Here is a 21,137-nt window from a genome sequence, read left to right as displayed (position 1 = left end):
GCACGTGGGATCCTCCCGGACCGGGGCACGAACCCGCGTCCCCCGCATCGGCAGGCGGACTCCCAACCGCTGGGCCACCAGGGAAGCCCCCACTCTCATTTCTTAACCTTCACCTGTTGTCTTCCTGGTGCTGCTCTCATCCTGGGCTCGGGGGGCTAGGGCGGGGTAGGCAGGCCCACCCGCAGAAAGGCACTGGCCACCATGCTGACCTCAGCACCTGAGAGCTGGGGCTCACCGGGGCCAGGGGGCCCGGGAAGCCCTTTCTCCAGGAGGTACCATCTGTAATCACCTAGGGCATGTGACAGTCACCTCTTTTCTCCCGGCTTCCTGTAGAGAATTTTTAAAACACTAATCTTAAGATCTAAGCAGACTGACGCCTGCTCTGTGTCTCACATACACACTCACACGCGTGCGGACACACAAGCACGCACACACTTCCCAGCCCGGCGCTCCAGCGCAGGTGGGAAGGCCACACGTTGCGTGACCTTTCTCTCCGGCCTCAGCTTCCTTGCTGACCAAGCAAGTGTATTTGGAGAGCGCCCCCCGCGCGCCGCCCGGGGACGCCAGCGTGATTTCAGAGAGCACTGAAGGGGTGAGACTTCTGATTCCATCACCCCGGGGTCTTGGTCCCCACCGCCATGGACAGTGCCTGGGCCCCTGGCCCCATATCTGCTCCCCCCCCCCAGAAATAGCCGAGGTCACACCAAGCAGAGAGTTTATTGAGGTGCTGGACTGCGGGGAGTGTTTGCAGCGGCAGAGCAGATGCTGGTGTGGCCGGGGCCTGGGCCGGGCACCCTCCTCCTAGCAGCGTCTGGGGCTTGGGGTGACCACGACTCCTAGTCTCCCCCAGGGCCCTACTGGGGGGCCCCTCCCGGCTTACCCCTGAGCTCCTCGTGGGGCACTGGGGGGGGGGGTCCCTCGCTTTGTCCCTATGGTGAGGATGGGATGATCCCTTGATATTCACTATAAAAATTAAAATTCCTTTATAAATCACATGGGAAGAGCAAGAGGGGCTCACCTGGGAGCTTCCTCCACACGCCCCTCCCAGTCTGACGGCAAAGTAAAGAGCGGGGGGCAGGAGACTGCGGGCACAGAGGGGCGGAGCCAGACCGGAGGAAGGAGGAGGGGCCGAGGGCAGAGCAGGGCGACGCGGACAACAGCGCAGGGGCAGCGACGGTGCGGGCTCCACGCTCCAGCAGCCCCTGGGCGGCGAGGAGGAGCGCCCCCAGCGCAGCCCGGAGACTCGCCAGACGGCGGGTGCCGCGCGCCCCCGGTGCAGTCCTTGCCGGAGCGAGGCGGCCGCACGGGACGCCCCCGGCCCCAGCCGCTCCGCAGGGAGCGGGGGAGCGGCCACGGCTACTCCAGGTAGATGTCCTCTGGGGGGCAAGTGTACTCCAGGTGCTGCTGATAGAACTCCAGGAAGGCGCGGCTGCGGGGAGGCCGTCCTCAGCCCCAGGCTCCGCAGGCCCGCCCACCCGGGCCGCCCACATCACCCCCAACTCCACCCTCAGCCCTCCTAGCGCAGACCCTTCCCAACCCTCCAGCACCGCCACCGCCGCCGCCTGGCCGTCCCTCCCGTCCCCTCCCCGTTCTCCCCAAACCTCTTCTCCATCCACCCGCCCAGCCTGCTCGCCCCCCGGGCGCCGCTGCACCGGTCCTGCACGCCCACCCCAGCCCCAGCCGTCACCCCACACCGGCCCAGCCCTAATCCTGCAACCCACCCTCTGGCCCCACTCACCCCACGCTCTGGGCCACGGGCCTCATCGACTCCTGGGAGACGAAAACGTGGCAGGCAAAACGGCTCAGCAGCGGGTGTTTGGTGATGAAGCCAAAATAGCTGCGGGGAGAGCCGCGGTGAGCGCACGGGGACGTCCGGGCACGGGTCCACCCCTCAGCGCCCAGGGATCGGGGAGAAGAGGCAGAGACAGAGGGGCTCAGGGAGGGCGCGTGGGGCTGCAGACGGCGGGTCATACGATTTCGGGACTCGAGGCCCCTCTCCGGGTCCCCGTCCGAGCACGGCGCTGGGCATCTGTGAGGAGTCAGCGACCTGTGCTCATCTGTCCGCAACAAGGGTGTCCCGCTCCTGCCTCTGTGGCCCCCCACCCAAAGCCTGCCCCTGGACCACGGAGCAAGGCCTCCCCGTCTTCTGGGCACCGCATCTCAGCTGACTCTTCCCTGGCATGTCACCTGACACCCAGAGCCTGCCCAGCCCCACCTCTGGTCCTGCAAACCCACAGCGGTTTCCCGGCTCCGATGCGGGGCTTGACATGGGCCCTGATGTGTAAACCCGTCTTCCTGAAGAAGCTTGTACCCTGGCTCTGTCGCCCCAGCTCTGTGCCGTGTATGCCTTTCCTGAACCTGCCCTTCTTCTAATCAAGACATTAATAAAAATTGTTGTCCAGAGGGAGGAACTGTCGGAATCCCGCAGCAGGAGGGTTTGAGACCCTCCTGCCAACTGTGGCCAAGCCAGTCCACGTCAGGTAGGATCAGGGTTTTGTGCCTCCACCGGACGGGAATCCACACGACAGCATCATCGCTGGGATAACGTGCTCGTGTCGACCACGGGCACGTCACAGCCGCTCTCAAATGGCACGGTCAGGTGAGCGCGTTCCCAGGGAGTGCCAGGCGCCATGCTCAGCGAGCTCTTTATGGTATTAACCCCCATAAGCCTCACAACCAGCCTGGGCGGCAGGTCTCTAGGTGCGGGCGCTAAGGCACAGAGCGGGTCGGAAGCCCAGCCCGTCCGCGGCGCCCTGGGAGCGCTCTCAGCCGCCTGTGCTCTCACACGCCACGTGCTCCCGCCTCATCCGGACACAGTGCGCCCGGCACATGCCCAATCCAGCCCGCTTCACAGTGAGACGCCCGACACTGTCTCCCTGTGCCCCCTCACCGTGGGCACCGGGCTGGGTTCTGCAGTAACACGTACCAGGCAAGTCCGGGCCAGGACAGCCCCTCCTCGGTCCCCTCCCGGCCACGGAACTGCATCGGGGTCAGCGTCTGGCCCGGACGCCTGAGCCTGTGGCACCCGGTTTCCCTCCGCTGTCCTTCCTCTCTCGGCTGTGCCACCCTCATCCCACTGTCCACGTGGGCCACCGGTCCTTGCGGTGGTGCCAGATCTGCCCCGCCGCCTGTCCCGAGCCCCGGCCCTCCACCCCTCACAGCAGCAGCTAAACTGTGACCCCATCCAACCGTCTCCCTCTCAAGGGAGAAGCAGCCACACTGGGCTCTGAACCGGCCGAGGGTGGACACCGTCGCCTAGCCAGCAGAGCGCCCCTCACTCTTACCACGAGTGTCCAGGGGACACCCACGCCGGCCTCGGTATCCGTCACGAGCCCCAGCCCCGGCGGCAGCGTGTCCTTGCCGCCTCCTGCCTCCGCTGAGGACCTGCTGCCTCAAATACCACTGGGCCCTCTGAGCCTCCGCTTGGCTCTGTCCGCAGCACCGGCATCCCGTGCGCGGGAGCCCGGCTGGGCAGGAGGGCTGCAGCCCTCCATGGCTGGTTACACTTCTCTCTCACTCCCGTCTCTTCTCTCTGCCTGGCTATCTCGTCTGCCCCGTGGCCGAAGTTGTCTACCTGCTCTGAACGCACCTCCCCCCAGGTCTCCCTTCCACATTCCAGACCACATAGCGGTGGCCACTTCACCCTCACCGCCTCTGGCCTGAATACTGCATCGCCAGCCTGTCAGGCGCATTCACTCCATGCCTCTTCTCTTGGTGTGCGTGGGTTACTACCTGCTCAACGCCCAGGCCACCCTTGATTCTCTCTCCAGGTCAGCCTCTGCGTCCAGTCAACTCAGGTCCTGCCTGCCCACCTCCTAAATGCCACCAGGTCACAGCACCTGGATAACCTCAGCAGCCACCTGGTCTCCTGCCAGCAGCACTTGGGTCCTTCCACGCCGCACGGCAGCCAGAGGCAGCCTGCCAACCTGACCGTGTCACCCCATGACCCCATCGCCAACAGGATTAAGTGTAAGGTCCTTGGCACAGTCAGAAGGACACAGGTGCCCTTAGTGTCCCTCCAGCCTAACCCAGCTGCCCCCAAAGAGCCCCTGGTGCCCCTGGCCCACAGCCCTGGCTGAGCTGGCTCTCTGCCAAGAAGATCCACCCTGTCACCCACTTGCCTTTCAAGGTAGAGTGGGCTTCAGTCACCTCTCTGAGTCCCAGGAGAATTCACCCGCCTCCCTGCAGGTCTGCTCACTGGGGCCCCTTGCAGACGCTCACCAGAGCCCCACGAGTGCTTCGAGCGCTCGCTTGTCTGTGTGTCTGTCTTCCCCACCCAGACCGGATGGGAGCCTGTCTGATCCAGCTGTCCTGGGCCCAGAACAGAGTGGGAGCCACGTGGGGACTCAAGTCCTGGAGCCAAGTGGGTGTGGGTGAGAGGGCGGGAGGGTGAAGGGGCAGCCCTCAGGGTTTGAGGGGACCAGGGGATGGGTGAGTCTCGTACCAGCTGTTGCGGGGGTGGCAGCCGCAGAACGAGATGTTCTTCATCTGGAAGAAGTGGCTGCAGTGCTGGAACTAGAGCAGAGGTGGCAGGAGAGGGCCAAGTTAGACAGTAGCCCAGGGCCACTCCTGCCACCCCTGCTGGACGCGCCTCAACCTGACCCCCTTGCCTCACGCCTCCCACCGTCCCCTGTGCCTCAGGCCCCCGCACCCCACCTCGGGTCCTCCACTTAGACTCAGCTTGACCCCCCGAAGAGAAATCTCAAGGTCACAGGAGGCGGGAGGACGCAGGTGGACGGTCAGTTTCCGGGCAGTGGCGATCTGCAGAAGGAGTTAGGGGAGAAAAGGGTCTCAAGGGCCTACGAGGGTATCTCTCCCTCCTGGTGGGGCGCCGCCGATCGGGTCTGAAGACTGCCGGCAGTGACGAGGGAAGATGTGAGCGTGGCCTTGGCCGCCCCTCTGTCTCAGGACGGCCCGCCTCGTCTGCCGCCGCCCCTGCCCAGGGCTCCGGCCCCACCGGCCCCGGCCTGCCCACTGCCTGTGCTGGGAGCCGGACGCGCTGCCCCCCCAGCTGCTCGCCCGCTCGCCCGCAGGCCCAGCAGACGGGCCGGCCCTCACCGAGCATCCACTGAGTGAATAACGAGTGAGCAAGTGACTTCCAGGGAAGGGTCTGTGAGAGCTGGTCTTGACTTTCAGACACGAATAGGATGGGCTGGAGGGGGCGGGGGGCCAGCGGGAAGGTGCCGGGGAACAGCTGCCGCGCGCTGCCCGAGGCCTGTCTGCCAGGCCCTGAGGCCCCCAAGCCTCCTGGAACCCCCTGTGGAAGAGGGCGGAGGCCCGGGGCCTCCAAGGCCTGTGCCAGCCTGCGGGGCTCAGGGGCCCCCACCTCCAGACTGACCTTCTGCATGGCTGCACACAGGATACCATTGCCCTGGTGACAGGGCACCTCCACGGAGCCCAGGAACTGCACGTCAAAGCGCTCCACCCAGCAGGGACCCCGCTTGCTCCCTGGGAGATCACAAGGGGCCTGGGTCAGGTGGGCAAGAGCGGGTCTGGGGTGACAAGACGCCCCTTGGGGAGGGGCCTCACCCAGCAGGTCCTTGGCGGGGCCGGGCACCGCGTGGGCATAGAAGGCAGGGAAGACGCCACGCTCCCCCGTGCGCATGTTGAAGCCACGGAACCAGAAGTCGTCCTCCTCGGCCTCCACCAGGACCGGGTCGTCCACATCCAGCTCAAGCTCGTCGGGGTGGCGGGGAATGAACCTGAGGTCAGGTCAGAGGTAGGAGGTCACCGGGGCAGGGGCGGGAACGGCTGGGTTGTGTCCACCAGCGTCCCGCAGTGTCTGCAGACTCAGCCGGAGCGTCAGTAACAGCGAGGGGAGGGGCTGTACCTGAAGACAGCCCGATGGGTTTGCTCCCTCTCCTCCCCGTTGACCAGGCAGGAAAAGAGGCCGAAAGACTCGGTGCCTGAGGGACACGAACGAGAGAGACAAAGGCTCAGGGGAGGGGCGGGAAGAGAAGTCCCCGGTGGGCCGGCCAAGCTCCCCTCCCCTCAACGGCTCTGCTGTGGGTTGTCCTCAGTCACGGAGGGAGGGAGGGGAAGCTCACCGGGGGCTGGAGACACAGTGGCCCTCCCCACGCAACTCCCCAGCCTATGGGGGCCTGGCGGAAGCCCCAGGCCCAGGTGCTGGGTAAGAGGGCCATGCCCAGTGCTGACCACCTGCATGCAGACCCTCCGGCTGTGCCGGGCGCTCCGGGGCTCTGCGTGGGCCCTGGGGCCAAGGAGCCAGGCTGCTCCCCCCGGGACCACCCCCTCTCCCCACCTCCCACTCACTGGAAGATCGAGAGGTGCTGTTGACGAAGACGTTGAGGAACTTCTTGGAGAAGGTGAGGTCAGGGCTGTCCGGGGAGGCGTCCCCGGGGCCCTGGTCGCGGCCCAGCAGCGCGGCTCCCGCCTCTTCCTCGCTGGCCTCGCCGCCACTGTCCTCGCTGTCGTCGCCCAGGCCCACGCAGCGCTGCAGGCTCACCAGCTCCAGCCGCGTGTGCTCGTCCACCACCAGCGTGTACTTGACGGCGTCGTACACCAGCGAGGCGTCCAGCGCCGCGGGGCCCGCGCCCCGGCCCCCGGGGGGCCCCGCCTTGGGCTCAGCTTCTTCCTCCTCCTCTTCCTCCTCGTCGTCCTCCTCCGAGCAGGCGGCAGAGCAGGCGCGGCCCGGGCGGGCAGGGCGGCCCGGAGCGGCCCACAGGGGCGTGATGGTGTCGCGCGTGGGGTTGCTGAGGAAGAGGCAGGGCCCGGGCTGCGCGGGGCCGGGCCGAGGGGCTGAGGGCTCGGGGGGCGGCGGCCCGCACAGCGTCTCCATGTCCACCAGCTCCACGTCCGGCCCCGCCGCCGCCTCGGGGGCCGCGCCGGCGGGCGACACGCAGCCCCCGGCGGGACGCGGCGCGGGAGACAGGCACTGGCCCGGGCAGCGGATGGGCGAGGAGCCCTCGGAGATCATGCGGCTCACGAGGTTGCTGAGCAGCCAGGGCGAGTCGGCGTCCTCGCTGACGTCCGCCTCAGACTCGGAGCCCGACTCGTACTCGCTGTTGGTGTCGTCGGGGCCCACGGGCAGGAAGGCGGGGCGGCGCGGGGGCTCGCTCGGCGGCTCGGGCTCGGGCTCCGAGGCCGGCGACGAGGCCTCCTCGATGGAGTTGGTGAGGTGCGAGGAGCGGCCGCTGCTGCTGCCGCCGTCGTCGCTGCCCCGCTCCAGCTCCGTCTCCGAGATGGACGAAATCATGCGCCCCAGGCGCGCGCCGCCCGCGTCCTCGGAGTCGGAGCCCGGCGACGACAGCTCCTGGCTGCTGCGCCGACCGCCGCGGCCTCCGCTCGAGCCGCTGCCCAGGTCGGCCTCGATGCCCGGGTCCGAGGAAGGCGAGGCCGCGCCTGGCGCCAGCGGCCCTGCGGGCTGGTTTCCTTCGGAGTCGCAACCGGCGGGCACAGGTGACTGCGCGCCGCAGGGGCTTCTGTCCGCGGGCGGGAGGGGCGCGGGCGGCCCTGCGGAGCAGGGGGTTGGGTCAGCCGCCCGCCTCCCCCACTCCTCCCTCCCTCGCCTCCAGTGTACCCCCCCCCCCCACCGCCCAGCTCACCTCTGAGGGGCTCCTGGGCGGGTGGGCACAGCACTGTTTCCTGCCTGGAGGCTGGAGGCCCTGGAGCAAACCCTCCGTTGTTGTTCAGGGAGTCCTGGGGGGGCGGGGAGGAGCGCGGCGCTGAGGAGGGGCCCCGGCTCTCCGGGGCGGGTGGGAGGACAGGCTGCCGCGGGGACCAGAGGCCGCGGGTCTGGGCGCTCACCTGGGCGCCCAGCGTTGCCAGGTGTAGCGTGGTGGGCCGGCGCCGGTGTGGCTCCTCCAGGGCGGGGGAGGGGACCAGGGGCTCGCGAGCCCGGGCCTCTGAGCCGGGGCCTCCTCCCTCCCGGCCCTCCCCCTCTGCCTCCTCCTCCTCCTCCTCCTCTTCCTCCTCCTCCTCCTCCTCCTCCTCCTCCTCTTCTTCTTCATTGTCATCGATCATCTCAAACTCCTGGAAGTCATCCTGGAAGGAGCAGATGGGGTGCGGCTGCTCCGAACGCCCGAGGGAAAGGCTGTCCTGCAGGGAAGAAGGGCAGGGCAGAGCTGGGCCGGTGTGGGACAGTGACTGGGGGTCCCAGGTGCCAGGAAAGGGGAAAGGAGGAAGCTACAAGTCAAGGGACAGAAGCCTCCCTCCAGTTCACCCTGCTCTCCACCAACAGAGCAAGCTTTTTAAAAAATCTGCTTAAGATACATAAGCATCACTACAGTTCTTGGTAAGGAAGAGCCCAAACTCCTAAGTCTGGGTGACAGAGATACTCAAAGTGGCCCCAACCCACCTGCCAGCCTCATCTCACCTTCAAACCCCGTCACATTTGACACCAGCACTTTTCCTTCGTAGCATTTTAACACAACTCATAGTTACTGTAGAGTTTTGGGTCTGTCTCCCCCACCAAGCCGCTAGCCCCACCAGGACAGGGCCGCGTCCATACTGGACACGGGTACAGCCCACCCCCAACCCAGAACAGGACCGGGTCCACAGTAAAAGCTCAGTAAGTATCAAACGAATGCCTGAAGCAAAGACAGCCAGCACCAGGCTTCACCAACCTCAGGGCCTTTGACCCACTCATCCCTTGCCAGCAATTCCTCTCGTCCATTCCCTCCTACCCCCCTCATCCGCCAGTTCCCTCTAACCCTCCCTAAGGGCACGGGTGTGCGCCGTTTCCACGGGAAAATCGGTCTTGGGTAGGTTCCCATCATTGCACCTTCTGTCCCCTCACTGGAATCCGGCCGTTGACACTCAGGCAGCCACTGCCTCTCACATGTCTTTCTCCCCTACTGGGTTATAAGGTCCTGAGGGCAAGAGCCACACCTGTCCTGCTCTCTTCCCAGGCACCTGGAAGCCCCCAGCACTTGCCACATGGGAGTTGCTCAGAAATGTTCTTGAATGAAAACAAAAACGTAAAGAGATGGGGAGGAGGAGATGGGCACGGGGTGGAGACCTGAGGGAGCCAGATGGAGGCCTGAGAGGTGGGGAAAGGGCAAAGGAGGAGATGAGGTGAGATGGCAGCTGAAGGGTTAGATCTTTCTGGGAAGTGAGCTGAGCACAGAGGCACCAGAGCATAGACACACCTCCCCTCCCCCAAGCGAGCCCGCTGGTGGGGGTCAAGCGAGGACTGACGGGGAAGGTCCTCAGTGGACCTCTGTTAGAAAAAGAGAGGTCTGATATCAAGGAAGACCCCAGGTCGAGAGGCCAAGGGAGAGGGGGCAGTCAGAGGATGTCCTGTTTCAAGGCTGAGCTTAGACCCACCCTCAAACCCCACGAGACTGCCAAGCATAACCTAGGCGAGACGCTCCCTTGAGAGAGTTCTCTGCCCCCAGCCCCTTCCCCACCTTCTCGCAGTGGTCCGAGTCGTAGCTGAGGCCCAGACCGCAGTCATCAGTGATCTCAGACAGATCTTCATCGTCAAATTCTTCCAGGCTTATGTCCTGTGGAGGCCTGGAGAGGAGGGCAAGGACAGGGCTCCTGAGAGAGCCACCAACCCTGGACTCCCTGGCTGGGAACTGGTCCTAAGGAGGAGCCGAGGAAGACCGCCCCCCAGCTCCTGGGCCCCGTGATCTCCAGAGCCCTCAACTCCCAGACCTGCATCCTGCCATTATCTGGGACCTCAAACTCTGCTCTCCAACGGATTTCGCCCTCAATCTGAGCCATGAGCAGCCCAGAAGAGGCACGTGTCCCCCAAACCCTCCTCCCAGTCCTCGTTCCGCAAAGAGCCAGCAGCCTCTCCTCCCCCTCCCCTCCGCTCCAGGCCCCTCTGGGTCACAGGCTCAGCCTCAGGGAGTCAGGCTGAACAGAGAAGGGGGAGGGGGAGCTGAAGCTGCAGCGGCAGGAGGAGGGGGAGGGGTCAAGCCTGTTCTGGGAGCAGAATCTGGCCAGTTTGTCCCCCACTCCTGCGGAGGGCAGGCCTACACCCAGAGGTCCAGCCCTGTCCCCACCCTAGTCCCTTCCCCCAGGCCCCAGGCTTGATTTCCGCTCTCTCCCTCCGAGCCCTGCAGACCAGGCCGGGCTTCCACCAGAGGCCCAACGAGGCCAAAAGGACACCGCCCAGCACAGGGTGTGCGCTCAGCATCCTGCGCAGGCAGCCGACCCCCAGAGGCTCCGCCCACGCCCTCTGAGGGCCTCCAGCTCTGCGGGGTCGGCTGCTCAGGCGGGGTGCAGCACTGGCTCCCAGCAGGAATCTGGGCTTGGGGGCGGCCACTGGGGCTGGAGGACGGGCATAAGGGGAGGACAAAGTGGAGAGACGCGGCACCGAGGGCTGGGGGATGAGGCGCTGGAGGCACGGGCCTCAGGACCAGAAGGGCTCTGCGGCTGGGCCCCCCAGCGACGGGGGTGGCGTGGCAGGGTCGGGTCGGAGAAGTCTGGGGACCGGATCAGAGGGGTGCCGTAAGAAGGCGAGGGCCTGCCGAGGCCCGGGGCGCCCGGGTGCGTGCGTACCTGCAGCCTGGCGGCGACAGCGAGTGAAAGGTGGAAAGAGAAAACATCTCCGCCCGATCCGCCATCTTCTCCGGGGAGAGGTCCGCCGACTGCGGCGGGGGAGGGGTGCCCGGAGCGACAGCCCCGCACGCCCTTCGTCGCTCCCTCCCGCCCGCCCTCAGCCCGCCCCAAGTCACCTCGTGACACGCCCTGCGACACCCCGCCGCCAGCACACCTCGACGCCAGGACACCGCGGCAGCGCGAGCCGGGGGGGAGGGGAGGAGGGAGGACCCGGGAGGAGGGAGGAGACGGGGGGAGGGGAGGAGGGCGGACCCGGGAGGAGGGCGAAGGGGACGGCGGGGAAGCTGGTTGGAGGAGACCAGATGGTTTGACTAAGAGGCTCGGGTTGGGGGAGAATCGGGTTGCGGTTTGGTTTTTTCGGGGTGGGGACAGGTGGGGACGGGGCATCGGTTCGTACGGTGAGAGCTTACATGAGGAACTTGCTACGGGGAAGTCGGTCCGCAGACCTCTGGTTAACTGACTTTGGGCTGTGGGGTGGGACGGGGCCTGGTGGGGTGGTGGGTGCAGCCCCAGGAGCTGCGCTGACGTCCCAAGGAATCAGAGCAGAAGAGCTGGGGTCCCAAGCCTGGCTCTGAGTGATTCACACTGAGACCGGGCAGCGCGTGGACTGGGGCGGGAGGAGCTGTCCACGTCTGGGTGCTGATCAGGGCTGGTCGGAGCTGTCCCACAAAGGGTGCTGATTGGGCCCACGGAGATTTCTCCCTAAAACGTGCTGACTGGGACGGGAGGAGCTGTTTCCCCGACGGGTGCTGATCAGTGCTGGGCAGAGGCATCTGCGCAAGGAGTGCTGATCCGGGCTGGACTCACAAAGAGTTGTGACCCAGACTTCCCAGATTTCCTTTCTCTCCCGAGTCTTGTCATCAGACCGATTAACTTGGACATCCACATGAGCGACCCATCCAACACCCTTGACTTCTGATCAAGTCTGATGATCTATGATCCACTAATGGTACACCTAGTACAAACCACAAAATCGACTGGACTTACATGAGAAAACTGAAATATCAACGCACTCTCAGCAATCTTCGTGACAGATGAATCTTAAAACGTCAGACGATACTTTCTGACAATTTTCTCATAGATTAGAAAATAAATACATGCAAACCTTCTTTTACTCACCTCACATAGCACCAAAATCACAAACAAAATAAAAATGCCAATAGGTAAAACTGGAAAAGGAAAAGCTTAAGAGGGACTTCCCTGGTGGTCCAGTGGGTAAGACCCTGTGCACCCAGTGCAGGGGGCTGGGGTTCGATCCCTGGTCAGGGAACTAGATCCTGCATGCCATAACTAAAGAGTTCACACGCCGCAATGAAGATCCTGCGTGCTGCAACTAAGGCCAGGCGCAGCCAAAATAAATAAATATTTTTTAAAAGAAAGAAAAGCTTAAGAGCCATACCTTGCTGGGAATACTGTCATAACCAGTAACTTCACCACCTCTTGAATCTTGATTTTAAGCCTCCAATTCTCTGATGATTGCCTCCTATTTTTCTCACTTTCTTATGGTATTACTGTGACACTCACAATTTTTTGACTCCATAAGAAACTTATTCCAGGGAATTCCCTGGCGGTCCGGTGGTTAGGGCTCCGTGCTCTCACTGCCAAGGGCCCAGGTTCGATCCCTGATCAGGGAACTAAGATCCCGCCAGCTACACAGCACGGCCAGGGGAGGGGAAAAAAAGAAACTTTTTCCAGGTACTATTGCTGTGTAGCAAATTACCACCAAATTTAGAGAATTAAGACAACCACTTTACTCTGCTTACAGTTTGGGGGTCATAAATTTGGGAAGGACTCCAATGGGAAGCTCTTGTCTGGGGTTTCTCATGCAGTTTGGTTACAGCTGGAGGTAAGTTGGGCTAGATGTCTAAGATGGCTCACTTGCAAAGTTGGCAGTTGGTACTGACTGATGACTGGGAGCTCAGCTGGGGCTGTCAACCAGCACCTACACCTGACCTCTCCAGCATGGAAGTCTCAGGGTAGTTGGACTTCTTACATAATGGCTAGCTTCTCCCAGAGTGACTGTACTAGGAGGGCCAGGGGTCAGCTGCATGGCCTTTTCTGATTTAGCCTTGGAAGTCATATGGCTTCCTATTGGTCAAAGCAGTCAGCGATCCCATCCAGAATCAAGAGAGCAGTCGTAGATCCACCTCTTAATGGGACGAGTGTCAAAGAACTGGGGAACCATGTTATAAACCCAACACAGATCTCCAATCCATTGATCCTCCCACTTTTTTTTTTTTTAAAGAATAAAATAGGGCTTCCCTGGTGGCGCAGTGGTTGAGAGTCCGCCTGCCGATGCAGGGGATGCGGGTTTGTGCCCCGGTCCGGGAAGATCCCACATGCCGCGGAGCGGTTGGGCCCGTGAGCCGTGGCTGCTGAGCCTGCGCGTCCGGAGCCTGTGCTCCGCAACGGGAGAGGCCACAGCAGTGAGAGGCCTGCGTACCGCAAAAAAATATAAATAAATAAATAAATAAAATAATAAGTAACCTTTATTATTTTTCTTTTTTTAAACATCTTTATTTCTCCCACTTTTTTTAGCATTCACTTTAAAAAAAATAAATTTGTTTATTTTATTTATTTATTTTTGGCTGCATTTGGTCTTCGTTGCTGCGCGCGGGCTTTTCTCTAGTTGTGGTGAGTGAAGGCTACTCTTCAGTTGCGGTGCACAGCCTTCTCATTGCGGTGGCTTCTCTTGTTGCAGAGCACGGGCTATAGGAGCGTGGACTCAGTAGTTGTGGCTCCGCGGCTCGTGGAATATTCCCGGACCAGGGCTCGAACCCGTGTCCCCTGCGTTGGCAGGCGGATTCTTAACCACTGTGCCACCAGGGAAGCCCCATCCTCCCACTTTTCTCATTGCCAACTCAAGTTCCTTGCTTTATTTATTTATTTATTTATTTTAAAATTATTATTATTTTGTGTGTGTGTGGTACGCGGGCCTCTCACTGCTGTGGCCTCTCCCGTTGCGGAGCACAGGCTCCGGACGCACAGGCTCAGCGGCCATGGCTCACGGGCCCAGCCGCTCCGTGGCATGTGGGATTTTCCCGGACCGGGGCACGAACCCGTGTCCCCTGCATCGGCAGGCAGATTCTCAACCACTGCGCCACCAGGGAAGCCCAAGTTCCTTGCTTTAAATTAAACTCCTTTCTGTAATCATCAGGTTCTTCTCTTCTGGATCATTTCCAACAGCAAACAAGCATAATCTAGTGTTAAAAATAAATGGTATATTCTCATCTCTGTTCATATAAGTGATCCAAAGCCATGGGGTTTTCAGTACTGTTATGCCTTAAAGGAAAGGACAGTTAAAATGTCCTTCTTGGGCTTCCCTGGTGGCGCAGTGGTTGAGAGTCCGCCTGCCGATGCAGGGGACACAGGTTCAATCCCTGGTCAGGGAACTAAGATCCCACATGCTGTGGGGCAACTAAGCGTGCACGCCGCAACTACTGAGCTTGTGTGCCTCAGTGAGAGAGCCCACGTGCCACAAACTACAAAGCCCATGTGCCCTGAAGCCCATGCACCACAACTAGAGAGAGAAAAACTCACATGCCACCACTAGAGAGAAGCCCGCATGTTGCAACGAAAGATCCCACATGCCTCAGTGGAGAACAGCATGCCGCAACTAAGACCTGACACAGCCAAATAAATAAATATTTAAAAAATAAACTAAATGTAAAAGCCTGAAAGGGAGGAGAAGAACCAATGAATTAGAAGGAAAAAACAGAAATAAGTGAAATGGAATTGTTTTCTTAATTTCTCTTTCTGTTAGCTTATTGTTAGCATATAGAAATGCAATAGGTTTTGTTTTTGGATTTTTGGTAGTGCCGTGCGACTTGTGGGATCTTACTTCCCCAACCAGGGATCAAACCTGGGCCTTGGCAGTAAAAGCACAGAGTCCTAACCACTGGACCTCCAGGGAATCCCCTAAATGCAACAGATTTTTTTAAAATAAAAACAAATTTAATTTGATTGATTATGAATATATTACATATTAAAACGTTCATGACATAGCCATGGCCATGCTTAAAAGGAAATTCATCACATTACAAGCTTATATTACAAAAGTAGATGGAATTAATCATCTTAATCACAGTTTTGAGAGTCAGGATGTCTTTGGTTTATGATTCTCTGCCCAGGCAGTCCATGGCTCAGGGGTCTGTGAGCTAGTCTTGCCCTAGAGAAACAACCTGAGTTTCTACATTAATGATGATATCTATAATAGCAATTTTAGTACATTAATAATGCTACTAACAACAGCAATTTTTTAGTCATCTGACTCTGGTTGATTAGTGTTCAGTTAGCTCAAGATTGAGGTCAGATAGGACAAGAAAGGGAATAGAGTTCTGGATAGAGAGATTAATCAAACTCAATACAGGAACTTTTAGGGGGACTCAGTTTCATCATCACGAAAAATTCAAATTCACCACATAATTAGGTAACAATTCATAACACACTCACCCAACGTATAGTAGCAAGTATTGGCAAGTATTTGGAACCTGGGGAACAAAAAACTGTTGGCAGTGTTGACTGAAAGAAAAACGCACAATACAAGAGCTCTTGGTTGAGTATCCAGTGTCTCATCGAGGACTATAGTCCAGGAGACAACCTCCCAGATAGATCTGAAGAACTGCTCTGAAGAGGTAGGGGAAGAGGCTAGTATATATATATAGTATATATATAGCTAAGGAATACGTGCAATCAAGCATACATCTCGGTAGAAGGTTATTGCTAGTCATGAGGAAGAGACATCTCAGTTAATGATTTTAGTGCTCTTCTGAGTATGGGAAGATGCAAGAATCCAGGTTCATAAAAATTTTTTTCCAAAATATATCTAACTAAGGGCGTGTTTTGCCTGTTTTGCCAAAGCAGAATGTCTCATTCTGTTCTTTGTCCTGAATTCCTTTCAGGGTGTATTGTAAAGTCAGGGATTGTAGTGGCTAATGACTTGATCCCTATGAGGCAGGAGTCCCAACCACTGGACCTCCAGGGACTCTCCTAAATGCAACAGATTTTTGTATGTTGATTTTTGTACCCCACAAGATTACTGTATTTATTGTTTCTTTTTTTCTAGAAAATTTAAAAAATATCCCACTTTATTATCAGGAAGCTAAAGTTAAAACTCCTTGCACCTTCCCAGAAATGTTTTCACTGAAATATATATTTTCCTCATTTTATTTGATTTCTTTTTTATTGAGGCATATTGATTTACATATTATATAAGTTTTAGGTGTACAACTTAGTGATTCATGATTTTAAAGGTTATACTCTATTTATAGTTATTATAAAATATTGGCTATAGTCTCTGTACAATAAATCCTTGTAGATTATTTACTTTATAGATAGTAGTTTGTACCTCTTAATCCCCTACGCTTATCTTGTTCCTCCCTATTTGTTTATTATTTCTAATATTTTTTGGTGGGGTCTTTAGGGTTTTCTCTATATAAAATCATGTCATCTGCAAATAGTGGCAGTTTTACTTCTTCCTTTCCAATTTGGATGCCTTTAATTTCTTTTTCTTGCCTAACTGCTCTGGCTAGGTTTTCCAATACTGTGCTGAATAAGAGTGGCGAGAGTGAGCATTCTTGTCTTGTTGCTGATTTTAGAGGTAATGCTTTCAGTTTTTCACCATTGAGTATGATGTTAGCTGTGGGCTCATCATATATGCCTTTATTATGTTGAGGTACATTCATTCTATGCTCACTTTATTGAGAGGTTTTTTTTCTGTATCATAAATAGGTTGTTAAATCTTGTCAAATGCTTTTTTGGCATCTATTGAGATAATCATATGGTCTTTATCCTTCATTTTGTTAATGTGGTGTATCATATTGATTGATTTGTGGACATTGAACCATACTTCCCTCCCTGGGATAAGTCCCACTCGATCGTGGTGTATGATCCTTTTAATGTATTATTGTGTTGGTTTTCTAGTGTTTTGTTGAGGATTTTTCAATCTGTGTTCATCAGAAATATTGGCCTGTAATTTTCTTTTTTTGTGTTGTCTTTGTCTGGTTTTGGAATCAGGGTGATGTTGGCCTTATAAAATGAGTTAGGAAGCATTCCCACCTCTTCAGTTTTTGGAGTAGTTTAAGATGAATAGGTATTAAATACTCTTTGAATGTTTGGTAGCATTTACCTTTGAAGTCATCTGGTCCTGGACTTTTGTTTGGGGGGAGCTTTTTGATTACTGTTTAAGTCTCTGCAGTAGTGATCAGTCTATTCAGATTTTCTATTTCTTCACGATTCAGTCTTGGAAGCATGTATGATTCCAAGGATTTGTCCATTTCTTCTAGGATGTCTACTTTGTTGGCATATAGCTATTCATAATATTCTCTCATAATCCTTTGTATTTCTGAGGTATCCATTAGTTCTCCTCTCTCGTTTCTGATTTTATTTATCAGAGTCTTCTCTCTTTTTTTCTTAGTGAGCCTAGATAGATCTTTGTCAACTTTGTTTATCTTTCCAAAGAGCCACTTCTTAGTTTCACTGGTTTTTCTATTATCTTTTTGTCTCTACTTCATTTATTTCTGCTCTGCTCTTAATTATTTCCTTCCTTCTACTGACTGGGTTTTGTTTGTTCTTCTTTTTCTAGTTCCTTTAAGTGCAAAGTTAGATTGTTTATTTGAGATTTTTCTGTGTCTTGAGGTAGACCTATACTGCTATAAACTATGTTTTTGCTGCAACCCATAGATATTTTTTAGAATTCCTTTATTTTATTTATTTATTTATGGCTGTGGCAGGTTTTAGATGCAACACGTGGGATTTTCATTGCAGTGCGTGGGATCTTCGTTGCAGCACTCAGGCTTCTCTCTAGTTGTGGTATGCAGGTTTCTTCTCTCTAGTTGTGGCACACAGGCTCCAGAGCATGTGGGCTATGTAGTTTGCAGCACATGGGCTTTCTAGTTGAGGAGCCTGGGCTCAGTAGTTGCAGCACATGGACTTAGTTGACCTGCTGCACATGGGATCTTAGTTCCCCGACCAGGGATCAACACGTGTCCCTTGCATTGGAAGACAGATTCTTTACCACTGGACCACAAGGGAAGTCCCACCCCATAGATTAAAAAAAATTTTTTTTTATTGGAGTATAATTGCTTTGCAGTGTGTTAGTTTCTTCCGTACAATGAAGTGAATCAGCTATATATATATACACATATATCCCCTCTCTCTTGGACCTCCCTCCCACCCCGCATCCCACCCATCTAGGTCATCACAGAGCACTGAGCTGAGCTCCCTGTGCTATACAGCAGGTTCCCTCTAGCTATCTATTTTAGTAGTGTGTATATCTCAAAGACCCTGAATAGCCAAAGCAATCTTGAGAAAGAAAAACAGAGCTGGAGGAATCAGGTTCCCCAACTTCAGACTATACTACAAAGCTACAGTAATCAAGACAGTGTGGTACTGGCACAAAAACAGAAATATAGATCAATGGTACAGGCTAGAAAGCCCAGAGATAAACCCACGCACCTATGGTCACCTAATCTATGACAAAGGAGGAAAGGATATACAATGGAGAAAAGACAGCCTCTTCAATAAGTGGTGCTGGGAAAAGTGGACAGCTACATGTAAAGGAATGAAATTAGAACACTCCTTAACACCATACACAAAAATAAACCCCAAATGGATTAAAGACCTAAATGTAAGACCAGACACTGTAAAACTCTTAGAGGAAAACCTAGGAAAAACATTCTTTGACATAAACCACAACAAGATCTTTTTTGACCCAGCTCCTAGAGTAATGAAAATAAAAATAAAGATAAACAAATGGGACCTAGTTAAACTTAAAAACTTTTGCACAGCAAAGGAAACCATAAACAAGACAAAAAGACAACCCTCAGAATGGGAGAAAATATGTACAAACGAAGCAACAGGCAATCTCCAAAATATACAAACAGCTCATGCAGCTCAATAACAACAAAAAAAAAGTAACCCAATCAAAAAATGGGCAGAAGACCTAAATAGACATTTCTCCAAAGAAGACATACAGATGGCCAACAGGCACATGAAAAGATGCTCAACATCACTAATTATTAGAGAAATGCAAATCAAAACTACAATGAGGTATCACCTCACACTGGTTAGAATGGGCATCATCAAAAAAATCTACAAACAACAAATGCTGGAGAGGGTGTGGAGAAAAGGGAACCCTCTTGCACTGTTGGTGGGAATGTAAATTGATACAACCACTGTGGAGAATAGTATGGAGGTTCCTTAAAATACTGAAAATAGAACTACTATATGACCCAGCAATCCCACTACTGGGCATATACTCTGAGAAAACCATAATTCGACATGACACATGTACCTCAGTGTTCATTGCAGCACTATTTACAGTAGCCAGGACATGGAAACAACCTAAATGTCCAATGACAGATGAATGTATAAAGAAGATGTGGTACCTATATACAATGGAATATTACTCAGCCATAAAAAGGAATGAAATTGGGTCATTTGTAGAGATGTGGATGGACCTAGATTCTGTCATATAGAGTGAAGTAAGTCAGAAAGAGAAAAGCAAATATCATATATTAACGCATATATCTGCACACCTTCCTTAGGCCACTATTCTGTCCACTCCCTTCCCTCCCTACAAAGTGAATATCCAAATGTACTGCTCTAAGCTCTGGTCTCTGGAAGAATTCTCTTCATTACTGTCCTTCAGAGCCACCGGAAATGGGATGGTAGTGCAGCAGTACTTCATTTTCAGCTCATATCAACACATCAAGCTGACCCATCTGTGAACCAGACCTAAATTTTTCGTCCTGTCTGCTAAGAAGCACTGGTACAACAAGGTGGGAGATGTGCGGGCCACAGTCACCTCTTCCTATAAATGACCAGTACTCTCTGGACAGACTGGGGTCCAAACCTTTTTCATTGGGCAGTGAATTGCTACTGAACCTGGTGGATTTACCAGTATCTAGTTTAGGACAGGCAGATTTGGTCACATGATCATTTGATGCCCTATAATCAGGCACCCTGTCTCTAACTGGGCCCCATAGTGTGGCAGAAGCTGCTTTCAATTGGTGAGTAGTTCTTCACTGTAGTTGGCATGGTCTTGCTTCAGAACCCTAGGGGTGAGCACTCCAAATCTCCTGTTGGCGCCTACCAGAGGTGCTGCACAGGGTCCCTATCTGCCACAGATAAGCCATAACCCATTGGTTCTGTTAAGACACAGGGGAGGGCTTCCCTGGTGGCACAGTGGTTGAGAATCCGCCTGCCGATGCAGGGCACACGGGTTCGTGCCCCGGTCCGGGAAGATCCCACATGCCGCGGAGCAGCTGGGCCCGTGAGCCGTGGCCGCTGAGCCTGCGCATCCGGAGCCTGTGCTCCACAACGGGAGAGGCCACAACGGTGAGAGGCCTGCGTACCAAAAAAAAAAAAAAAAAAAAAAGACACAGGGGAACCCATCCTCCAGTGTGGATCTTCGCCAGAGCCCTCCTTTGCTCTGGGCCCCATTCAAAACCAGCAGTCTTCCAAGCCACCCGATAAATGGGTCAGAACAGTATTCCCAAGTGTGGTACATGCTGACTCCCAAATCCAGAGGTGCATGGATTGGTAGCCCTCACTTTTCATGTTTGGGATGCAAGATGCAGTAACTTGCCCTTATCTCAGAGGTGATGGCCTGGTTTGCCCTACAACACTGTACCCTTGGAAACTTCACTGATGACAGGCTCCAGAACTTTTGAGGGTTTATCTCTCATCCTCTGACATGCATTGTCTTACCAGGGACAGAGCACTTGTCACTTCCTTCCTCACGGTGTCCAGTTAGCGTAATTTCATCAGTTTTATGGAGAATGTCCAGATGATCAAGGTCTCAACGATTACACTGTGACAGAAAGCATGACTTAAAACACTTGAAGTAAGACAATGTATATGTTTGGCTGTCCTTTCCATATAAAAGTGAACTGCTTTTGGAAACTTACTCTTTACTACTGGAAATTGAAAGGAATGTTCACCACATCCATTGCATTATCAGGTGCCAGAGGTGCATTAATCAGTTCCGGTACAGATACCTCACCCGACACAGCTGCTGTGATTAGGGATACTAATTGGCTAAGTTTGTGGTAGTCCACAAACTTAGTCATTTACTTGAATCCATCTGGAGTTTGCAGGGGCCATTCAGGTGAACTGAAGGGGATGTAGTAGGGATTTATGTCTTTGAGAGGAAGCAATCTCTGCAGTCCCAGGTGGAACGCAGCATCGGACAGGGTGGGGAGTTTCAGAGGCTTCCACTTCGCTCTTCCTACCATGACTCTTATTCCACAGGTCAGGGATCAATGTACAGGCTCTCCCCACTGCTAGGTATAATTACCCCAAGTATGTACTGGGACCAGAGAAGTGACCTCAAGACTTGGGTCAGGACTCTGTTTCTCATCTGACTTCCACAGCCTCTACTCAAACCAGTGACTCATGATGCTTCATGTACCCTGGCACACGTGTCACCTCAGATCTTGTATCTAACAGCCCCTGAAAGGTCTGGATAGCCCCTTTTCCAAAGTAAATGTGTTACTTTGTTAAGAGGCGCTGGGTCCCTTTGGGGAAGGATTAGAGGAGTATGTTTTCATGTACTTATGGTGGCACTGCGGGATCCTTTCTATGAGACCAAGCCTCCCTTT

The 21,137-nt window shown here is 55.1% G+C and overlaps 1 protein-coding gene across 2 annotated transcripts; it reads right to left on the bottom strand.

The window, feature by feature from the left end:
• Window positions 1–698: 698 nt before the first annotated feature.
• MAPK8IP2 (mitogen-activated protein kinase 8 interacting protein 2) lies at window positions 699–20,264 on the bottom strand. Of its 2 annotated transcripts, XM_067010543.1 has the most exons (13): window positions 20,245–20,264; window positions 11,521–11,574; window positions 9,372–9,477; window positions 7,768–8,058; window positions 7,566–7,659; window positions 6,274–7,473; window positions 5,831–5,906; window positions 5,530–5,702; window positions 5,339–5,448; window positions 4,657–4,761; window positions 4,445–4,515; window positions 1,739–1,837; window positions 699–1,429 (listed from the first exon to the last, which is right to left on the bottom strand). In XM_067010543.1, coding segments are annotated over exons 2-13 (2,400 nt in total). In that variant the 5' UTR covers window positions 11,523–11,574; window positions 20,245–20,264; the 3' UTR covers window positions 699–1,356. The 2 variants fall into 2 exon arrangements, with proteins under 2 accessions (XP_066866644.1, XP_058936526.1); XM_059080543.2 differs by lacking the exons at window positions 11,521–11,574; window positions 20,245–20,264 and adding an exon at window positions 10,474–10,630.
• Between the last annotated feature and the right edge of the window lie 873 nt (window positions 20,265–21,137).

Source organism: Kogia breviceps, chromosome 12, assembly GCF_026419965.1.
Source record: "Kogia breviceps isolate mKogBre1 chromosome 12, mKogBre1 haplotype 1, whole genome shotgun sequence".
Taxonomy (NCBI): domain Eukaryota; kingdom Metazoa; phylum Chordata; class Mammalia; order Artiodactyla; family Physeteridae; genus Kogia; species Kogia breviceps.
This window is presented reverse-complemented; position numbering and strand designations above follow the sequence as displayed.